Raw genomic sequence first — 21560 nt, forward strand, 5'->3', positions numbered from 1 at the left:
GTCCCCTCAGTGGTCAATGGTCGTTCATGCAGGTCCGTACAATAGAAAACAGTCCTCAGAGGCGTCGGCTGTGGCTTATTCGCATGCACGCTTCCGGGTTCCTTGCATCTATCTTTGAGACCCTGATCAATTCAGCAGCCAAATAATCTCCATTGGTTCTAGTAGATTAGATCATCGTTCCTCATCTGTCATGATCAAAGTTTGTGGTTCTTTTAACTTTAACCGATCTCGTTCGCTAGGGACAGGCCGCTCTATTGCCAGGAATGAGTCGAGGCATAGTCGCGGCCATTCTGGAGCTTGTCTCCGAATTTCATCCACTTATCATGTTGCATCAAGATCCAAGCTTTACAAACATTGCTGTGTCAAACGCCTCTTACCATCATAAACAGCCCAACCTCCAGATGCTAACGATCTTCAGCATCTTTGCCCGTGGTTATGTTAGCATTTTGTCAAGTGAATTACCTATTCGGGATCAATATGCCGTCTCCACGATGCGTATCCGAAGCTATTCAGCAACAAGCTCTGTATTCACATATTCTTCATGCTGTCATTACGTCGATGATATACTTCTTTATCTAACAGGTATACTCCGCCATTCCTTTTATCGTATTCTGACCATTGCTGTGCTAGGAGCTCCCACAATGGGGATATAAAAGACTCCCGAGCGCTCCATCGTCATCCATCTGTCCATCTACCCACGGCAGTACCCGTCGAGCTCCATTTGACATAATTGCAGAAGTTTTTATCGTAGTGACGCTCTCATATGATCTCCCCATAACATTCATCACAATCCCAACTCCTTTCAAGATCCATGACAGAGATTGATATACGACATCAGAGCCCGTACGCTCCCATATCATCAGTCCGCATAATGGGATCCAACAGTAGCTGGTCAATGCCCATATCGATATTAACAACGGTAGACTGCCGAAGAGCATTGAAGGTAAGTCGGTGATGATCTCAAGCGACGGACTTTGACGAATCGGCTTGATGGCGGATTGGTCCCGAAGGTAGCGTATCAGTGGCTTTCGAGCCGGTCGAAAGATGGAATGTGAAAAGAGATAACAGACCAAATACTCCAATGGTTCTTCTTCCGCTGGGCGATCGTCTTCAATAGTGCTGCCTTGTTCACATATATCATGTTTGTAAGCTGGTTGAAGATCTGCTGTTGCAGGTGACTTGGTACACGTGGACGTTTCTAGTCCTTGTAAGGTAGATGCGGTGCTCATTTTTGCTAATGTGCGTATTTGTGAAGGTAAATTGGCCGAGGGTGCAGATTATTTGTCATAACTGAAAGATAAGATGGTGAACATGATGAGCCTCGCGATCTATGATGGGGACATGAACAACAGGCATGCTCATATCAAAGGCCTAAGAAACGGGGAAGAACAGCATTCTATAAGAGAACAGTATTCAACTACATGAACCAACGAACATGATGGTTTCTATGGCCACGAAAACGTGAATATTTGACATGGCCCCAAAACATCAACAATAACTGGTTCAATACCGATTGCGTAATGTCTCAAGTATTCCTACTATTATCATGGATCACCTTTGCAGTTAGTCCTTGCCGATGTCTCAAGTTAGAATAATCCATCTAACCCCAGATTTTAACGTCACACCTATATACCGTAGTTTTTGTAAGTCATGTTTCATAGGTTTCCTTGAAAATGGAGTTACTTCAGTTTGCATACGGAGGGGTACGTTATATCCGAATAATAATGGTGATAGACGTTTATGTCGGCATGATGTATCTAAGCTTCAGAAGGAGCCGCATGCAACACTTTTACCTTGCCTATGATTGACCGAAATCAGCGTTGTAATCGATAGACGTTTGATAAGCGGTTCGTTACGTACAGCAAGAGTCCTGAAACGAAGCGGCCTACTTTGCGATTTTCTTTGGGGCGCATCAACGGTTGTAACAAAGGGATTACCGTTCATTAGATCCCCCAAAAAGGTAATATATATCAACCCTGAAGCACAACAAGCTATATCCTGTCTAGGCATTGTTAGTATTGCTGTTCGGGAATGCTCGAAAACAGTACAGATACGAGTGCTCGAGAGATGTCATATGGGAACCTCGTTGGTGCCTGTGAGTCTTTCAGCTCCTGTTGTGTTGCCCACTGCCCAAAGACAGTGAAGGATTGTTTGCGGTCCTACGTATATGACATATTTATCCGAAGGGGGCTGTTTCATCTCGTAGCACCATATCCAATATCCCGTTGTCCGCAAAGAGCAAAACCTATGTAAGTGGTAAGACAATCAATCAACCACACAACGCCCGTTCTCGGCAGACTCATTGAAAACCGTTGCGGCTCAACTGAACGTTCACTTTAAAAGTTCAAGCGGCAAACATTGTGGGGATGACAGCTTAGAATTACTTCCCTCCCGGTATTTTTATTAAGAAGCTTATTTCGTCGTAACTACTGCGTTTTCAAAGACCAGTAATACAAAATCTCCGGGAAACCAACCTCAGTTGTTTGGTGGAATGCATTCATTGTTTACAGCAGCGGTGTGGCTTGCATACGAGACCATGTTCCAGACTGCATTGCCAATGTGGTCGAAACACCCATAGCCGAATTAGGAAGATATGATCGATCAGGTGAGGATATAAGGGATTCAATTTCTCGTACGAAAATCATCCCCGCACACATCCGGTGCAGCGGTGAAGCAATGGACGTGGGGGAATCTACTACATTCACTTGTGGCCGCATCCATACAACCCTGCAATGTTACAATCTGCATTACGTCTGCTCACAACGCGTGGGCTGACCTATCAAGATGACCTTGATGCTCAGGTTAAGCAGTGATTGTCTGTTGGAACGATGAGCTCACACATACATACATAACGCTCAAGCATGAAGCTGGTGTGGTTCTGCAGGTCAAATGGAGCGGAAGAGCATCCGTGTTGCAAAGAAGTTGATGACCCGGCAGCAAGCATGAGCATGGGGACATTCGGACGAGATCTGCGGCACATGTCGAGGTACTACGTACTTTGGCTTGGTGCTCAGGTAGTGGGATCGCGATAGCGAAACGAAGCTATCGCGAGGGGTAATTGGGTGGTCTACTCTTCGCCCCGGATCGTCTGTGCTCGCTATTATCATGGCCCAGAGCGATCTAACTAGATCTGTAATCTCATCGAGATGACAATGCTTCAAAAGCTCAGGCCGATTTGCAGGTCCAATCTGGAAATGCCGTTGGTTTGCTTGTCAGACACACAAATTCAGTGCAGATAAGATACAAACATTGTCACGGTGCATACTGGTTCATGACCGAGCGATTCAAAATCGAATGTCTAGTTGCTGATCATGGGATCGGTCTTGATTTTCTGTTGCAGAGGGAGTGGACCAGGGCGCAGGTGAGACGTCTGGTCGGGTCTCCAGGGCTGTTCACTTGCGAATGAGTGTGGATCAACAAAAAAACAAGGAGTCAAGCAAGGATATTGCTTATTGCGACGACATGAACAACAAGACGAGGAATGGAACTCGCCTTCACGGTTGAACTTGTTATGGGAACAAATCAGTGAATGAATAGAAGCATGGCATATTCATTGTTAACCAGCCTCTTATCAGCTGGTGGTATTCACATCCGTTATTCCAACGAACATCTCCAAGTCCGCACCCACCCTGTAACTCTGGTCTGCCAAACTGCAAGTCAGAGCAGAACATGACAAGCCATCTACTGTCCTGCAGATGCAGGAATTGTTAGTTTAACAGGGTCATGGCTAATTTGATGATCCACCTCTAATCACATTAGTCTGTCGTTCCATTGTTTGTATGCATCGAGTATCTATTGCACAACAATAGTGATATCCATACAACCTCATCGCTTGAAGAGCAACGGATGTGAACACACGTTTGCTTCAGTCTCCCAGTATCCAACATCTTTGCCAAAAGAAGCCTCTCCTTTGTGAAAATCTTTCGGCCACTACGAAAGCTTCAACTCTCACATGGTCTTCAAGTCCCACAAGCCATTAAATTTCCTTGGTTTTCATCCTCTCATAGTGCATGTAAGTCAACAGTTCGGTGGACCCTAGACATCCCTCCAAATAGAACCTTGTCCACTAGCGTTACACCCTCACGATCCTGGAGCTGCTAAAATCTAGTCTGTCCAGGGGCCTTCTCTCAAGTATCTATTAGCAGCGGAGTAAGCGAATAGGTACGTGATCCTCGCCTGCTTTAGCGTCGTCTGCTTCCCAAGGTTCAGTAGCGACAGCGCCCCGAGCCTTGAAGGTTGTCGTTGGACCCCAGCTACGTATGGTAGGGGACATCTCGCTCCTACACCCTCTTCTTCCTACCAAGATTGCAAAATTCGACTCCGGCAACGGGCTCTGTTGTTGGATTACCATATCTAGTCTCCCCCACACTCTTTGCTGAGATCTTCTCTCACTACGTTCGTTCTTCAAACACCAAGCTCTGAACTTCGCGTTACTTCCCCTCCATGGCGCGTTGAGACAACTCAAGCAAGGCGGAAAGCTTGCTCCCAAAAGATCAAAAACACCAACAAATGTTCTCCTCCCTACTGCGACACCCCAGGGCTGGTCCCCGTCGAATCGATCGCCGCCGAAACACAAGTTTCTCTCCTTCTCCCGGTCCTGCTCGGCGGCGTTATACTCTTGAACGACACGCAACGGCTGATTTTACAGAAGCCGACGACGACGATGGTGATGATACTCATGACGAGGGGTTGAGCCGGTTTCGGAGTAATGACCGCCGTACGAATAATGATGGAGATGAAGAGGACGATGAAGATGACGAAGGAGAGGAAGAAGACAGGCCTGGCGAAGACGGACGACGCGGCGGCCTTCCTGTTCTTCCTCTGTTCTCGGCATCTCATTTAGGTACGTTCAAGATATTGGAATCCAAAGATGTCAAGTTGTTGCTCTGGGCCATTCTAACCTTAATTACAGATTCTTTGCCAGTATACAGCATAACACACGCCATCCGAATTATCGTATCGACACGCACCGAAACGACTCTATCATGGGATCAACTTCGATCACCTCAGGTTTCTCAATTCCTTGTCAAGCCTATGCAACAACAGATTCGTGCCCAGCATTTCAGCCGCGCAACTCTATATGCTCTCATGATCAACTGTCTTCAATTCAGCAAAGAGGGTGAACGCTACCCGGGCAATGCAGGAATTAGTAGCACTCGTGCCAAGGTTTGCGAATTGCTGACTCTCAAGCTACTTAAAGAGTACAATGTCCGCGAGTTGATCGATGCCCTTGCCTATGACTTTTACCCACTTCAAGGCCTCCCCGGATCTCAGGCACCTACATCTCCCCGAAAATCACCACCGGCCAACAAGTCGCCCTTGATTGCGTCCCGAACGTCAACTCTCGAGGTCGCCATTCGAGCCTCAGCCAAGCACTTACTTGCGCACCCCCTTGTCGTCCAACAGCTTGAAGCTATCTGGAGCGGTGCGATTACTTTCCACTCGTCTGCTGATAGCTTACATCGAGAAGCTCCACCAACCGCAGGCCTTAACTCGAATGGGTATATTGGGAAAGCGAACGATAGAACTCCCCTGCTTGGTGCAATTGCTCAGAAAGAAACGCATTTCACCCCACCAGGGCGTCGTACGGCGTCGCTCTACGATCCTCGGCAAGCGTCTCTCCTCAAACTCTCTCGCCTTCGGGTTCCTCGATACAGATCTTTTCTTTCGACAATATCTCTCGCTGTTCTGATCGGATTGTTTCTTGCTGTTCTCGCCGAACGTTCGGTTCAAATCACAGGTCTGGAACTGATTTTTTGGTTCTGGAGTGCTGGCTTCATGCTTGACGAGCTCGTTGGATTCAACGAGCAGGGGTTCGCGCTGTACATCTTGAACGTGTGGAATGTTTTTGACCTTGGAATATTGCTGTTGCTCATTGTATACTACTGCATGCGAGCGTATGGCGTTTTCCTGGCCGACTCTCACCACATCTACGACAATGCTTATGATATACTGGCGGCCAATGCAATTCTGCTCCTCCCGCGTATTTTCAGCATCTTGGATCACTACCAATACTTCTCGCAGCTTCTTATTGCATTTCGTCTTATGGCTGTGGACTTGGTGGCCGTTTTCACGTTGATATTGGTACTCTGTAGCGGGTTCTTCGTGTTTTTCTCTTTGACGAAGAACTCGTTCGGTGCGAGTGATGTTGCCTACAAGATCTTCCAGATCCTGATGGGATTCACTCCTGCAGCATGGGAAGTGTAAGCATTCTTGGAAATATGAGACGAGCTGAGGCTAATGGTATATAGATGGGATGCGTACAATTGGTTAGGACGAGCTTTGTTGGTTCTCTTCCTGAGTATTTGTCATTTCCTTGTTGTGTAAGTTCTCACGACTCGACTACTTTTCCGTTGCTGAACAGTCCAGGACAATCCTCATTACCGTTCTCACGAATTCTTTCATGGCTATTGCGTCCAATGCCAATGAAGAGCACCAGTAAGTGCCTCTATCTGCATACGGAATTTTCTCTAATCTCGTTTAAGGTATTTGTTCGCCATCAACACCATATCTATGGTGAAGAATGACGCATTGTTCTCGTATATTGCTCCCAGCAATATTTTCGCATGGCTTCTTATGCCTCTACGATATTGCATGCCGTTGAGAACCTTCGTGTGGCTGAACAGGACTGTCATCAAAGTCACACATTTTCCCGTACTGTTCTGCATCTACCTATACGAGAGATACTGGCTTGCCCCGTCTATGTACGAGCCAACTGACTTGGTGGAACACCCAATTCGTGAGCGAAGTCGACACATCTCTTTCATGGATCCTGTAAGCAGAGCAGCCATTTTTAGTCCAAGCATTAGGGTTCGCGAAGAATCCGTGGCTGGCTTTCAAAAGGACCGGGCCCTCGAGGAGGTGTTCCGGCGCTTACCTGATCCTTTAACATTGAGGACGCAAAGACGTCAAGAGAGGCGGAAGACGCAGACAGCGATTCGTAACTGGATGGATCAACACGACGATAACGATGCATCGCCAGGGAACTGGCAAACGCCTGATGGTGCTATGCCTCCTTGGCAACGAAGATCCAGCGTCGGTCTTGCTCGTACTACTAATCTTAGGCGTGTTTCGGACGTTAGATCGACAGCGAGTGATCCTGCTGATAGGATCTCTAACGTGGGAAACCCCCTCCGACCGTCACATTTCTCCAGGACTCGTCTGACTGGGGATTTATCCGAATACAAAGACCAGACTGATGCTGATGGAGATGACGAATTGGTGACAAATGATGAGGATGAGGATGATCATGTTACCAATGCTGGACAGAGTCAAGCCGCTAGAAGCCATGCAATTCACGAGGAGGCGGAAAGCTACTTTGCACCGAATGCCAATAACTTCGGGAAGCTGGCATCCTCTGTGAGTTCTTCTGGAAAGAGGAGTTCTTCTGGCAAGAATGTGTCTCAGACACCCCGACCCAAACGAGGTGCACACAACCGAACACTTTCTACAAACACGATACTCTTCAACCCTCAGGATGTCAAGCAAATGCAGAGGGCGTCATCGATATCGCCACCTCTGCCTGGCCAGTCACGTCCACGAACTAGTGGGCGTATAACCACTGGTGAAAAGACACCAAGACGCAGTTCACCTCGCCGCTCTATGTACGTCGCCAACACGAAACCTCGACCAGTGATGCCACCACGAGGTATGACTGAGGCTGGTGCTGTCAGTCGATCAGCCCTTCTCAGCATTGAGCCACGAAATCGTCCTAAGGACATTAGAAGGTTGTCCTCGGTTGACCTGAGTGCGATGTCTGATCAAGTTGTGGGAGACCATATTGGTGCGATGCCTGGCAGTTTCCAGACACAACTTGCAACTTTCATGAAGGATAATCGGTTGCGTGCAGGCGGTGGTAACGACTCCGGCGACCGCGACAGAATGGGAAGGCTGGTGTTGGCTAGAATGAAGACACTGGAGGAGAGCTTTGCGGATGTGATCAAGGAGATGCGGGATCTGAAGAATTCTTCAACGGTCCCTACAACGCGGCGTAACTCGGGAGATGAGGCAATCATGGCGCCAATGATCGAGGTGGCTGGACGAGACCGCTTAAGGAAGTACCATATCGACAACAGTCAACGCAAAGTAGCGTCTAAGCGACCCGTCAGCCGAAGAAGCCTTAAGGAGGAGAAACCTGGCATGTGGGATTACAAGGGCAAGGGCAAGGAGGTAGTATACGAGTCCGACGATGAGGCAGAGACTGATGACAGTCTGTTCAAGAAGGGGGGCTCATTGTAAAGCATGGGTGGCGTTAAGGCACAGCTTCTTGGTTCGGTACGGTAATGAATGCATAAGATAGGAGTACTCTGTAATGAGGTGGAAATTAGACGGTAACTTGACCGCTGTATCAATATAATGCATTTTGTGCTCGAATGAATGGTCGATAATGCTGTTGTTATTCAAATACCTATGATATGTCTGGAATTACTGGGCCGACTTCTCGAAGAAATCACCCGCTAAAGAGAAATAACGAGGATAAAGGAATCTCATGCAAGATAATGTGAAATCCTGACAAAAGGATTTTGAAACTTATCTCGATACCAAGGTCTGGTAGCTGGCGCGTTCAATATGTCGTCTAAGTTCTTGCCAAGATAAATTGCCCGGGGACGTTAGGAAGTCTTGCGGGGAAGCTTGTCACTGATCAAATAAAGTGGGCTACTCAAATAAACTTTCTTCTTCAACAAGGCAATAAAGTTAAGATACTCAACATAGGTAGGTTAGCAGTTAACTGGGGTGACCATGCACTCATCTATTTAGGAGTCTGGTAGAACGCTTCCAATAGTGCTACCCTAAAGTTGAGATTGGAACAGGAAAAGCACTAATACCGGAGGTTTTTCCTGCTAGCGTTCGCACTGGTGCCCGTTTTGATATCCAATAGCTAATTTGTTATTATTATCGTTTTCGTTTGTTTATCGCCACTTATGAGTAGATCAGGCAAGGCTCGAATGGTCATAAGTGCATAAATCCTGGCCAGGTGGGCCAAGCCACATTGGTGTTGGTGCTTGTATCCTCATCAGGTTTCTTTACTTATCCTGCATATGATGAAGGAGTAGCTGTTGAGTCAATACCTGGCCCGCGTGATGCTTGTCTAACAATACCGTTTGAGTAGTGTTTTATTGACTCACAAACTGAAGAGTCTTTAGCCCGTCCTAACGCTTTGAAGGTCTCCAGTTTTAGTGTCACCCAGAGTACTGTAAATGTAAGTAAAGGAGGCTGAGCTGCCACACCTAATGCATTGGATTGCATGGCAGCCTCAAGGCAACCAACCCTCCATCAAACATTCATACTCAGGCATCAGCTCTTGGTTATGGAGGGGTAGAAAATGGAAGTATTTAATTGGCATACACGGGCATGTGCAGGTACTTTCGTAGGGCTGGATTGAAACTTGCTACCTGCCACTTTTACCATCAGCCCGATGCTTTCCTCTCTTGCAACTCCTCATCTTACATTCATCTATTTCTTTCTTTCTATCAACAAACAAACCAGAGCATCAACATCTCTTTGAAATAATTGCATATCTATTTCTCTGCGTATGTTGTTCCTGTCTTACCCAACCTTTTCTGGCATCCATAGCCTGCGCGATCCATCCTCCCGACACAGCTTCTGGGTTGGCTGCCTGCGATTCTTGACGTCAAACCATATCTATGCCTTTTAATTTTCTATGACCGAGTCTTCCAACTGCCTCTGCTATCTCATATCAACTGCTCTAGACATTCCCCGTATCGTCCTTCCTCGACACGTCGGCGTGAGCCACGTTTGTTTAACAACAATGGATGTCCCTGATGACTGGCAGATCGGTCAAGCACATGTTGCCTGGGATGATCTGCGTAATCAAAACAGCCATCTACCTCAACATAATGCTCAAACCGCACAACAAAGTGAACCCCAACCGCAGTCTCAGTCTCAATATCAATATCAAGATCAAGATCTTGACATAGATTTCGACACGGCCTTCGAACAACTATCACCCAAACCAGCTCCTTTATCAAGCTGGACGGGTCCTTACTTCAACAAAGCAACCAATTTCTACAGTAGCCATGTGTCAAACCTTCTGCCAGAAAAGGATGTCGAACAGACTCGGCTGTTTGAACTCTATCGACTACACATGGTGTCCTTTGAACTCAATCAGGGGGACACTCTTGTTTTCATCGACTATCCTGTCCATCATAAAGGCGTTCTCGACTATACCGACTGCAATGGCATAGTCTATAAGTCACAGAAGTTCCAAGTTCACTCGAGCAAGCTGCTCGAGACTGGTTCTCCCAAATTCGCTGAACTTCTTGGCCCTACATATCAATTCAAAATCCAACGTCGTCGGAAGATGGTCAACAAACTACCCGACGGTATCAAGTATTTGCTTGATCTGACTCCACCCTCGGAAGGAGATGAATTGGTTTTCCAGATGACCGAGCTATCTTTGACTCCTGGGATCATCAAATGGTGGAGCTCACATATTCTTAATGGCGTTGATCCATTCTTAGTTTGTGGTGAGTAATTGTACCCAGCTGGTAGCACACATCTGACACGGAGAACAGGCCATGATGATATTTGCAAGTGCAACAGGCAACCGAAAGACCCAGAAAACAACGAAGGTGTGGATGCCCATGCCGAGCAAGACAGCGCAACTCCCATTGAGGGGAATGCACCCACCGGTTACAGGTTGAAACAGCTAAAGCTTGACCCAGAGCGTGCTCTACAGATGAAAGCCACGAATGAAGGGGCTTACGAGACACCTCTATATCGACATATTCCTGATTATTGTCCAATTCGTCACCGAAACGGCATCGTGAGGCTGCTCATGTTGATTGAAGGCAAAGGATGTATCCTGGATTCAGCTCCGAGACTATTCACTATTTTGAAGTTGAGTTGCCTCTTTGAATGTAGCTCCATTCTTACCGATCGTGTTACTCAATGGATAATGCACGGCCAGAACACTGCTTTCATCGAGGTCTTGCCCGAGGAAGCCTTGCAAATTGGGTCTCTGCTCAAGATTCCTCCTGTCATGGACTCTGCTTTCAGAATCCTCGTCAACGAGCTTGCTCTCAAATTGGCCGCCGATCCAACAAAACACAATTCCCACAGTCAGACGACGATATTTGGGAGGCGACTAGGCCAACTCCCCGATGAACTCAGTAATATTGTGCAACATGCAGCACAGGCGCTCATCGACAGAGTATCAGAAATCAATGCGACCTACAGAAACCCAGATCTCTTCAGTTCATGGGACATAGACGAGTGGGCCAAGCTGCAAGTAACTGAACAGCTCCTCGAACAGGAAAACACGCACCTTGGTCGAATTGCTTTGGGAAAGCTTCGTCTTCTCAAGAGTGCCCTGACCCGCGAGTTCACGCACGCATGGGAAGACGCGATAGACTCACCACCAGTGGATGGCTTTGCAACATACAACGACATAGATCGAGACCGCCTGACATACGTGGAACCCATGGATTTTGACAAGATGACTTTCATCATGATGGATTTTAATCCAATTCAGATGCTACTCTGTGCTGTGCCCTACAACGATCTCGGTGTTGAACTGGATAATCGAAGATGGAACAATAGTAGGTGTAAACTGGATGGATACATGCATAAATCATACACCGATCTAGTTCGAGAGGCAACAACTGCGCTCGACGACTTTCTTGAGTGTACGCCGAGGTTATTCAACAATCTGTTGTGGAGTCGTATTCTTGCACTCGGAGACCGCGACTTCCCAGAAATGGGCATGCGTTCCTCGTACAGGCCCATTGTATCACTAAGTGCCCTCGAAGCTGCTGTGAAAGATCGACTGCGGCCACTGACTCTTTCGTGGAGACGAGAAAATTTCGAGCCTCCTCTCAACCTGACCCGCCATTTACTCCTCACACTCACCGAAAACGAACTCAAATACCTTCCTCTTTGGTGTGGAGGTAATGATGACGGAAGCGGAGGCGTCTTTGGGGATGCAATTCCCTCAGCGGACTTGCTGGTGGCACCTAATGGCCCAGGTCCTGGTTTCCATACAGGTCACACAATTTCAACCCCTTCGAGTGTCTGTGGTTCCATCATTGACGACATGGATGCGCTACGAGTCTGGGGCAGTACGTCCGGTGCTTCGATGACTCAAGACAGACTCATCGCGTCGGAGTCGTCTTTTACCCTTGGCGAGTCTGATGTTGAGTTCACAAACGCCAGGTACGCCATGCCCGCGGACCATCAGACAATGGGCGAAGCGGTCAACATGACAGTCGAAACAACAGACTCCGAGTCAGCATCCGTTACCGAAGCCTGGAGCTCAAACATAGATGACAGTGATGATGATGCTTGCATGTGGGACTCTGATGATAGTGATAATACTATTGTCTGATGATGAGTTTTGGAACACGATAAAGGGGTAACGGCACCAGAATCTAAAAACTGAGTACTCTCATAAAAATGGGAATGCATGTCTCTGAAACAACATGAGCATATAGATTGGAAGGGATAGCTCCTACCACTGGCTTTCCATATCGAGTGAAATGGTCAACCGCTTTTATGAGTGCTCAAATATCGTGTCATTCCGTGCTTGTATTTTTCATTTCCTGCTATGCAAGTACCTAAACGCCAAACATCCACCCAATATATTCAACCCATATCAACCTCTATTAAGAGTATTTCCTGCTCCCTTTGGATTATGATCAACGAACTCATCCCACTCGCGCTGCTTGTACGTCTCACGATCTATAGCATCCATATCGTCCTCATCCACCACTTTCTTCGGCTCCACACCACCCTGGAGGATGTTTCCTTGTCTCCTCTCTTCCTCGAGATATTCATCGATGGACATGGTCGGCAAGTTGTGCCCTGAGCGAAACACATCTCGTGACATTTGATCCCGTGAACCAAGCAGTGTAAATGGCTGCAAAGGTTTGCCTTGCTTAGAAAGCAGCGGACCAGCTTGGAGAGAGTGTAGACGGCGTAGAGGCTGATCAAGTCGGGAAGAGTGATCTTCGGGAGATGGCGCATTTGTAGTTGAAGGCGCAAGTGGTCGAGGTGCCTGTGCAAGAATCTCCACCTCACGGTTTAACGAGTCCAGCGCCTGAAGCGCAGAATGCACCGCGAAAGTGATTTGCGTCAGATAAAGTTCCCGCACAAGCTCCTCATCACCGTCGTCCAAATATCGCGGATTCCGTCTCAACATTTCCAACTTCTCTTTTAGCGCTTTTTCAGCGCGATAATTCGCAATCTTGCCATCTCGTCGCGCCGCAGCATCATTACTAGCAACAACAGCAAATCTCTCAGGATCGTCACGGTATCTCTCGAGCACACGATCGTAAGGCTTTTGCACTAGGGCATAGCTGTCGACGGTGGCGAGGAAGCGCTCGTAGGCAGCGCGAGACTTGGAGAGGACTTCAAGGCGTTGGTCAGGGCTTTGATTGGGGGTCTTTTGTACGAGCTCTGCAACGTGAGCGTCGAGGAGAAGATAAGGGAGGTCTGATGTAGAAACGTCCTCAAGTCCTTCGTTGGAGGAGAAAAGGGCAAGGGCTGAGATCTGGTCGCGCGCAGAAGAGTAGAGGGATAGCGCAGCCTCGAGATCGGAGCGGTAGGCGGGGGACGTTGCCTCGAAAGCGTTGTCTAAAGCGTGGCGCTTTTCTTCAGCGGCTTCGTAGAGAGAGCGTAGCGATTGGGGTTCTTCTGAAGACATTCTAAATATGATTTGCTGTATGTGAAGTGTATTGAAGTAAATAACGAGGGGCGAATGGAGGGGATGATAAATCTGGATGAAGCCCTTGGATTCTTCGATGAGAGCCCCGCGCTAACCTCAAGCTCTTATCGATAAGCACGCTTCAGGCGACTTTTGCTGGAGCTATCTTCAACTTCATTAAGATTGGACGACGATAAAGAGTCAAGCGATATGTACAAGCTAATATGAAGAATGTGCAATGTTATTCATATGCGGATATCAATTAAAAACCACGCCCAGGTTCCCAATAGCAAATGCCCCACATCCGTTGACGCCTGGAACCCAAAACCAATTGTTAACTCAGATTCCAAACCCCTTCCCTTTTAGTATGCCGTTCGCTTGTAGTTGTACCTCACAATGCTCCCTACTCAGCAAACAAGAAATCATAGCAAAGAACCCGGGCTACAGTGGTTCTAGAACAATAGCAATCAGTATTCCATGCCTTCCATGGGCTTCAATCACAGGTCGAATAGTCTAATCCTCGTCATCATCGACCTCGAAAGGGTCGTCACTCTCATCATCTTGCTGCATAACCGATGAGTCGTCGTCAACAACGATTGGTCGTCTCGAAGCAGCAGCACGTCCTGGTCTCGCTCTTGAGGAAGCTTTAGGAGGGGGCGAGTCTGGGTCAGCCATATCCTCATCTGAATCGTCGTCGAGGACAGATTTCTTGACGGCCTTCTTGGCGGCGTACGCCTTTGCTGCTGGCGATAGAGTGGTCTGTTTAGTTGCTGGACGCGAAGCAACCTTTGATGCAGCTGTCTTGGCCGCTTTCGGAGCAGCCTTTGGCTTCGCTGGCTCTTTGCTCTTCGCGCCAGTGGGACGGCCACGACCCTTCTTGACAGTGGCAAGACCAGCCGGTGTGGGGTCTTCGGAGTCCGTGCTAGTAGGCTTAGACTTGGTCGCAGCTGATTTGGATGGAGCAACAAAAGGCTCATCATCAGAAAGGAAGCTGTCTATATGATCATCCTTGGTGGCCGTCTTGTGTGGCGACGACTTGGCGAGAAGCTCATAGTTGGTATCGTCAGGACTGTCGTCATCAAAGTCGAAAGCCTTGGCTGATTTGGGCCTTGACTTAGATAGTCCGGTCGCACTGGCGTTGCCCTGGCTAGAGTCTGGCCGGCTCATGGCATGTAGACTAAACCTGCCCCTTTCGCGGTCACCAGCTGGCTTATCGATGCCCTTGACCAAGGCGCCAACGTCGCCAAGCATCTGATCATCGTCACTCTCCGAGTCATCGTCGATGATTGTCTTGACCTTGGACGCAGCAGCTCGTTTGACCCGTGGATTCTCCGGTGCCTCAGTTGGAGGTGACTGGGATGTCTTGATGGCAGGCGCCGATGATTTGCTGCGGCTGAGAGCAGCGTAGTCATCGTCAGAAAGATCCGACAGCTCCATAACATCAGCACTGGGTTCCTTCTTGACCTTCGGCTTGGAGCTGAACATCTCAGCAAACCGTTGAGCACTCTTGGTCTCTACCTTGGGTGCTGTCTTAACGGTCGCCTTTAACGCTGCAGCCTTTGGCCTCCCGCGGCCTTTCTTGTCAGGCTCATACTCGTCATCATCCTTGGCTTTGCGGCCACGAGCGGTGCCAGCACCTATCTTTTTAGAAACGCGGCGGCCCAAGCGGCGGATGCTCGTCTTGATCTCAGCATCAACTGCAAGCTGAGTCTCCCATTCGGCTATGAAGTCATCCAGGTCGCGACACCAGAGATCCTTCTCACTGAGGGCAAGGAGTTCATCGTGCTCCGCCTTCTTCTTCTCGATAGCTTGCTTGAGCTTCTCGAGACGCTCAGCTGTCAAGGACCAGATGGGCATCTGCCATACGTTAGTTCACTGAACGTATTCACATACGGTAAGTACTCACCGAGAGGAGGTAGTCGTAGTCGCGAGCACCACCTTCCGAATCACCCTCCACGTCCTGGTTCTCATCGGCATCTTCATCTTCTTCATCTGCGGTCTTCTTCTTCTCACCACCAGGGGGGAAAGCCTCGTAATCACAATCTCGAAGTTCTTGCACCAGCACGGCCTTCTTCTTCTTGCCAACCACAAGCTGTCCATCGATGATTTCCTTGATGAATCGGGCTTGGTTCTTGAGCTTGCGATAGTCTGCATGGAATACTCCTAACCAATGTTTCTGCGAGAGTTAGCTGGGTCATCTAAACTTCGGATCAGAACTTACCTTTCGGTCAGTGTACATGTCGAGGCGGTATAGATAGAACTCCTCAAGGATATCCTCCACCTTCTCGTACTTTCGAATCATGCCTCTGGTGTCGAAAGCAACCAAATTGGAGGTGGCGACCTGCTTGGTCAGCTTGAAGCGCTCGAGGACGCCTTCTTCAAGGACCTTGCCCATATGCTTATCATCCACAGCGATCTCAAAGTGAACAGTGCTGTGATCATTGAATTCCTTGTAATCCTTGATCCAAGCTGGGCCGTCAACACCGGCGATAATCTTCTCCAGTCTGCCCTTGAAGTCGTCGGTCCACACACGAATGGGCAATTCGGTGATGACAACTTCGTTATCCTTCTGCTCGTTTGGATAGGCAATACCATTGAACTTGTACCGGTCTGCGCCAGCAGCCTCGGGTGTACCCTTCCAGCCACGGAACCAGGGCATCATGGTTTCGAAGGGCTTTTCCTCAAGATCATTGTCATCCAAGCGACCCATTCGACGCTTCAGGTTTTTGACAATATCCATCGGGTGATAGTTGGGAATGGAAGTGCTCCAACCTGTACCAATGCCATCGGCACCATTAACCAGAACCATGGGGATGATTGGAGCATACACCATTGGTTCAATTTTCTTGCCATCTTCATAATGATGCATCAAGTTTGGCTCATCCATAGGGTGAAAGATCTTGCGGGCGAACGGAGACAGACGAGTGAAGGTGTAACGAGGACTGGCAGCATCAGATCCACCGGCAAGTCGAGAACCGAAGTTTCCACTGGGTTCTAGACAGTTGATGTTGTTTGAACCGACGAAATTCTGGGCTAGGCCAATGATAGTCTGCTGGAGAGACTGTTCACCGTGATGGTAGGCAGTCTGTTCGGAGACATAACCAGCCAATTCAACGACCTTCTTGTCTTTGACCAAGTTTCTCTTGAAGCAGGCATATATGACCTTACGCTGACCAGGCTTGAAGCCATCCAGTACGGACGGGATGGATCGCATGTTATCAGCCATACTGAAGAGAATAAGTTCTCTGTTGATAAAGTCAGAATATGTGATTGACTTGGTTGAGTGATCGAGATATGTGCCCGGCACGAAGTTACCAAGCCACTCCTTTCTGGCATCTGCTTTCTTCTTGGAGAAAGCCAGCTCTAGTAGGTCAGCTTCCTCAGGCTTCATGGTGTCAAATTCCTTCAAGTGGTCATCGAGGTTGGTAAAATAGACTTGTGCGTCTTCGTTGGAGCTTGTTCCCAGACCCTTGAAGTATTTAGAGTGCCATCGCGTGAGTTCGGTTTTGTGATCTTCCTTCCACTCTTCATATTCAGGTTGTGTGAAGAAAGACTTTAATCGCTGGGGCTTCTTGGGGTTGGGACCCTGCCAAACCTTGACGATAGGTGTGATGAACTCTCGGAAGAAGTCAGGGATTTTGAGAAGTGATGGAAATTGAACCTGAAGGAAGTTGATGAGAAGTCCCTTGATATGACTGCCGTCATGATCCTGATCAGCCATGATCATCAAATGGCCATACCGAAGGTTCTTCGTATCCGTGTATGTTTGCTTGTGCTTGAGACCCAGGAACTGTTTGATGTTCTGAATTTCGGCGTTCTTCATGATTTGATCAACTGAAGCGTCTCGCACATTAAGAAGCTTTCCACGAAGTGGGAAAACACCAATGCGGTCTGGGTCGAGAATTGCACGACCAGAAACTGCCAAACCTTTGGCAGAGTCACCTTCTGTCAAGATCAGAGTGCATTCGTGACCTCTTCTGGTGCCAGCAAAGTTGGCTTCGACTAGTTTTGCGTTGTTGACTCGGCTTCGTTTGTTTCCATCACCCTTGGCCAACATCTTGTCTGCCTTCTTCTCAGCAAAATCCAGGATGTTTTGAAGAGCATCGGATTTTGCGATCTTCTTGAGGAAGTCTTCACCCAGTTTGCATTTGCTACCAAACTGGCTTGGCTTGGTGGTCATCTGCTCCTTTGTTTGCGAAGTAAAGGCTGGATTGTTGATGTAACAGTTGACAAAAATGAAAATATGATTCTTGAGATGACTCTGCTTCAAAGCATGGCCCTTGCGCTTCTTGTTCAAAGCCTTGAGAAGAGCTTCAGTGACCTGGTCGGCGATGTAGTTGACATGAGTGCCTCCACTAGTTGTAGCGATCGAGTTAACGAAGGATACTTGTTGAAAAGTACCGTCAGAAACAGCAAAGCCAACCTCCCAACGAGGATGCGACTTGTCCTTATCCATCTCAACAGTACAGGTCGGAGCGCCTCCCTCTTCTGTGCTTCTCTCCTTTGCGATGGACTTGGCGTAGAGATCACAGTAGGCCTTGAAATCCTTGATCTTGATCTGCTCGCCGTTGAGGAAAACCTTGATTCCTCGAATCGTGCCCACCATGTCGTAAACTCTGCGGTGAAGGAGGGACTCAAGATCATCATCGATGCCATCTTCCATACCAAAACGCTTGAAATCGGGCTTAAAGGTCACTCGGGTGAAATCTGAGGTTTTGCTGCTGGTGATTTTGGCTTTCTCCATGGTCTGCATGTTGTTTCTCCAGGTCTGTTTGTACCTCTTGCCGTGCTCACTGTCTTGGCATTCAAGGTTGAATTCAGTGCTGAAGACGTTACACAGCTTGGCACCGTAACCGTTACGACCGCCAACAGTTTTCTTCTCGTCGTCGTCGAAGTTGGAACCCGCCAACAAATGTCCGAAGATAAGCTCAGGAATGTAGATTTTCTCCTTTTCGTGAACAACAATAGGAATGCCCTTTCCGTTGTTTTCGACGCTGATCACACCGTTCTCACGATCGATATTGATCTTCATGTACGTCATGGAGCCATCGCGCTGCTTGTTATCGGCAGCGTTGACCAAGATTTCGTCAAAAATCTTGTAAAGGCCAGGTACAAAGCTAACATTCTTGTACTCCATCAACTGGGTCTCTTTGTTCAGAACCCACATCTGTTGTTCCGTTCTCTCGACAGAACCGATGTATGTATCAGGTCGCTTGAGGATGTGCTCCAGTTGTGACAGCTTCGTGTACATTTCGGTGGCCGTCTTCTTCTTGCCAGGTTTGGCGGGGCTGTCAATTACCATGCTATCATTCTCGAGCTCCTCCAAGGGCGCGCCAGAAGACTTGCTGACTGCAGGCTCCTTTTTTTGCTTTTTAGCCTTGGGGGGTGTGTTTGAGAAACCCGAAGCAACGCTCATATCATCGTCATCGCTCTCCGGTGTTGGGCGCTTTTTGGGAGCGCTCTTCGTTTTAAGTGTTGTTTGCACCATCTTTTTTACGGCCGGCCGCGCAGCAGCCTTCTTTGGTGCGGCTTTGGGTTTCACCTTCTGTCAAGGAAATGTCAGATTACGTTTGTGAAGGAAGCGCAGATACGAAAGTGTTTGGCAAGAAAGTCGCTTGATGCGAATAAGCTTGAAGAGAGGGGTTGAAAGATTGTGATGCGGTCTGACAGGCAGAGCAGGCAAATAGAAGAAGGTAAACAGGCATACAATGCGCAAATCGAGTTATTGTGTTGACAAAAGAGGGGTAAAAGAGAAGAATACTTACGGTTTCAGGGACGTAGCCATCTGACTCCTCCCCAAGACTGAACATGGACGCATCGGAGTCCATCTTGTTGTTGTTTGCAGAGAGGGTAAAGAATCTGGCTCGGGGCGCCAGGACAGAATTTAAGGACAATGAAGTTGAATACAGGGGTCTCAATGAGGGACAAAACAAGGACAATGGGGTCGAGAATGAAGGATGAGCAGACCGAGCGAATGGTGATGCACGCGTACAGAGTCGCGATAACAAAAATGAGGAAACAAAAGGTGCCAGACTTCCCATCAACAATTAAAACAGTCCTACCTTATTGTGTTGTTGTGACAATCAAGGGTCCCTATTGTAAACAAATCTTACAGGGACGCGACGTTGGCGACCCACTTCCGCCCGCCGTGGGGCCGCGCATTAATGCCTCAGGCCGACCAGCTCATCACTTCTAAACGCCAGACCTCGTGACCTGGCACATGATCTTGTAGACTGGTGTGGGTGGAAGAGACGTCTGGTTGAAGAAGGTAATGGCTTTGGGTTGTCGATTGTGTACACCTTTTTTGACGCTCGATTTGCTTGCAAAGAAAGTTTTTCTGCAAACTCTGTCGAGTTTCGGGAGACATGAATTTGTTTCTGTCAAACCCGATACTCCTCGCCTCACCGGTTTGCTCAAAGACGGGATGAACTCAAGGCTCCCCTTATGCAAACTTACTCTCGGCTCAAGACCTCTTCAGGCCAAGCAGGACCTCATTTTGATTAAGGTGGGATGAAATCATCTCCAGAACAAATAAAAGGATAGCAAACCACTACTCACCTCGTTTGATTAACGCTTCGGCTCGTGCCACACGTTCCACAAATCTCCCAGAACAGGAGCTTTCCTTATAGAAATTGCGGCAACTTGAAAAGCATCCGAGGCCGGCCCTGTTCTAGTGGTATCACGGTCGCTTATTCTCCGAAAAGAGCCTGTCAAGCTCGAAGTCAGACATGCACCGGTCTCAGCCTGGGCTAAGCGGGCCGAGTCAAAGTGTGCGACTTAGGATGATAAGCCTACAACACTTGTTTATTCTCCTGGTTTCACCATCTTCGAGAATAGCTTGTCTGAGGCGGACCGTATCACCACCAGAGGCCTTAACGAGGGATCGACTTACGCCTCATCGCCAGATCAGCTTAAAGCTTGTTGTGCCTGCATTAACATTCGATGGGCGCCTTGATTATTCATCAAATAGCATCGCTGAATATATAAAAGTAGGTATTTTGGCCACATTCTGAAGTTGTCTTTACACTGCGCTCAAAACCGGGATGTGCCCCGATCTAGCTTCTACCTGGGTGGTATGGCCAGTGCTGCATTTCATTCCTTCGTACCCTGTGAGGCTGGATTCGATCAAACATCTAACGTCCTCAAATCTAACCAAAGAAGCACTGCCTCTCTAAACAACACAGCTATTTTACGCGGGTAAAGAGACTTATGCCACACCAACGGGGGAGGAAGAACGGTGATACCGCCCGGAATTCGATGTAAGGAGCCGTTTTGTGTCCTCGGCTGCGCCTGGTGCAAAAGAAACGCTAACTCGCCATGGACTGCCGCTGTCATACCGCTCCGAAATCGTACAATCATCTGAAACCAAGCCTTGAGAACTAAGAAGGAATTCATCTACTCTGATACCGATTTGGACAATCAGTCGTTTCCAAATTCGTCAGAGCTCGGTCCGATAAGCTTGGTAAGATGTCAAACATGTTGTTCATCTTTCAAAATTAGGCACGGATGTCATGCTGTCCGAATGAGGAAGACCGAGATATTCAGACAGTGCCTCAATGCCCAAATGCTGCAGACTAAGACGGTGTTCACTCAAGAAACGCCATAACCCGTTGTTGGGCCCTGCCTCTACCCTTTTTGCGTCTTCTGGGTGACAGATTAGTCGCTATTCAGTGACAGCACCATCACTGGCCACTTCGAATAAGTGGACAGAAGACCCGACCCCGGAAGAGTGTCGCTGCCCGAGCCGTCGGCTGGTCGCGTCAGATGTGATGAATTTCGCGAGACGGTGATGCCTGCCAAAAGGTCACCGACTTCGACCAGAGTCTCATGCTTACTCACGACAAGAGAGTAGAAGAAGTCATGCAACAAAGTTATGGTGGCTTAGGTCATTGACATC

General features: G+C 48.2%; 5 protein-coding genes across 5 annotated transcripts; 2 read left to right on the forward strand and 3 right to left on the reverse strand.

The window, feature by feature from the left end:
- Positions 1–338: 338 nt before the first annotated feature.
- Positions 339–1451, reverse strand: BKA55DRAFT_395802 (uncharacterized protein). The gene has a single exon (XM_046186036.1). It carries the CDS (start codon positions 1227–1229, stop codon positions 627–629), a length of 603 nt encoding a protein of 200 aa, XP_046048871.1. The 5' UTR covers positions 1230–1451; the 3' UTR covers positions 339–626.
- A 3058-nt stretch (positions 1452–4509) lies between these two features.
- Positions 4510–8238, forward strand: BKA55DRAFT_691181 (uncharacterized protein; the record flags this gene model as incomplete). The annotated part of the gene is made up of 5 exons (XM_046199630.1): positions 4510–4843; positions 4913–6203; positions 6252–6323; positions 6370–6438; positions 6486–8238. 5 exons carry the CDS (start codon positions 4510–4512, stop codon positions 8236–8238), a joined length of 3519 nt encoding a protein of 1172 aa, XP_046048872.1.
- Positions 8239–9769: 1531 nt separating this feature from the next.
- Positions 9770–12346, forward strand: BKA55DRAFT_594892 (uncharacterized protein; the record flags this gene model as incomplete). The annotated part of the gene is made up of 2 exons (XM_046195723.1): positions 9770–10393; positions 10556–12346. The coding sequence occupies 2 exons, from the start codon at positions 9770–9772 to the stop codon at positions 12344–12346; spliced, it is 2415 nt and encodes an 804-aa protein (XP_046048873.1).
- A 267-nt stretch (positions 12347–12613) lies between these two features.
- BKA55DRAFT_513485 (TAP42-like protein) lies at positions 12614–13663 on the reverse strand (the record flags this gene model as incomplete). Its single annotated transcript, XM_046187897.1, has 1 exon — positions 12614–13663. The coding sequence occupies one exon, from the start codon at positions 13661–13663 to the stop codon at positions 12614–12616; it is 1050 nt and encodes a 349-aa protein (XP_046048874.1).
- Positions 13664–13895: 232 nt separating this feature from the next.
- Positions 13896–19776, reverse strand: BKA55DRAFT_570876 (DNA topoisomerase). The gene is made up of 4 exons (XM_046193026.1): positions 19429–19776; positions 15885–19208; positions 15570–15839; positions 13896–15520 (listed from the first exon to the last, which is right to left on the reverse strand). The coding sequence occupies exons 1-4, from the start codon at positions 19702–19704 to the stop codon at positions 14177–14179; spliced, it is 5214 nt and encodes a 1737-aa protein (XP_046048875.1). The 5' UTR covers positions 19705–19776; the 3' UTR covers positions 13896–14176.
- Positions 19777–21560: the final 1784 nt, after the last annotated feature.

The sequence above is a fragment of the Fusarium redolens genome (genome assembly GCF_020744475.1).
Source record: "Fusarium redolens strain MPI-CAGE-AT-0023 chromosome Unknown BKA55scaffold_9, whole genome shotgun sequence".
Classification (NCBI taxonomy): domain Eukaryota; kingdom Fungi; phylum Ascomycota; class Sordariomycetes; order Hypocreales; family Nectriaceae; genus Fusarium; species Fusarium redolens.

What these genes read in the sequence shown, in the direction of transcription:
- BKA55DRAFT_395802 (XM_046186036.1), bottom strand. Translation starts at nt 1,229, where the DNA reads ATGAGCACCGCATCTACCTTACAAGGACTAGAAACGTCCACGTGTACC.
- BKA55DRAFT_570876 (XM_046193026.1), bottom strand. Translation starts at nt 19,704, where the DNA reads ATGGGAAGTCTGGCACCTTTTGTTTCCTCATTTTTGTTATCGCGACTC. An exon ending in ATGGCTACGTCCCTGAAACC is followed by an intron (nt 19,209 to 19,428) that starts GTAAGTATTCTT and finishes TTTCCTTGACAG; the next exon opens with AAGGTGAAACCCAAAGCCGC. An exon ending in ACTACGACTACCTCCTCTCG is followed by an intron (nt 15,521 to 15,569) that starts GTGAGTACTTAC and finishes AACGTATGGCAG; the next exon opens with ATGCCCATCTGGTCCTTGAC.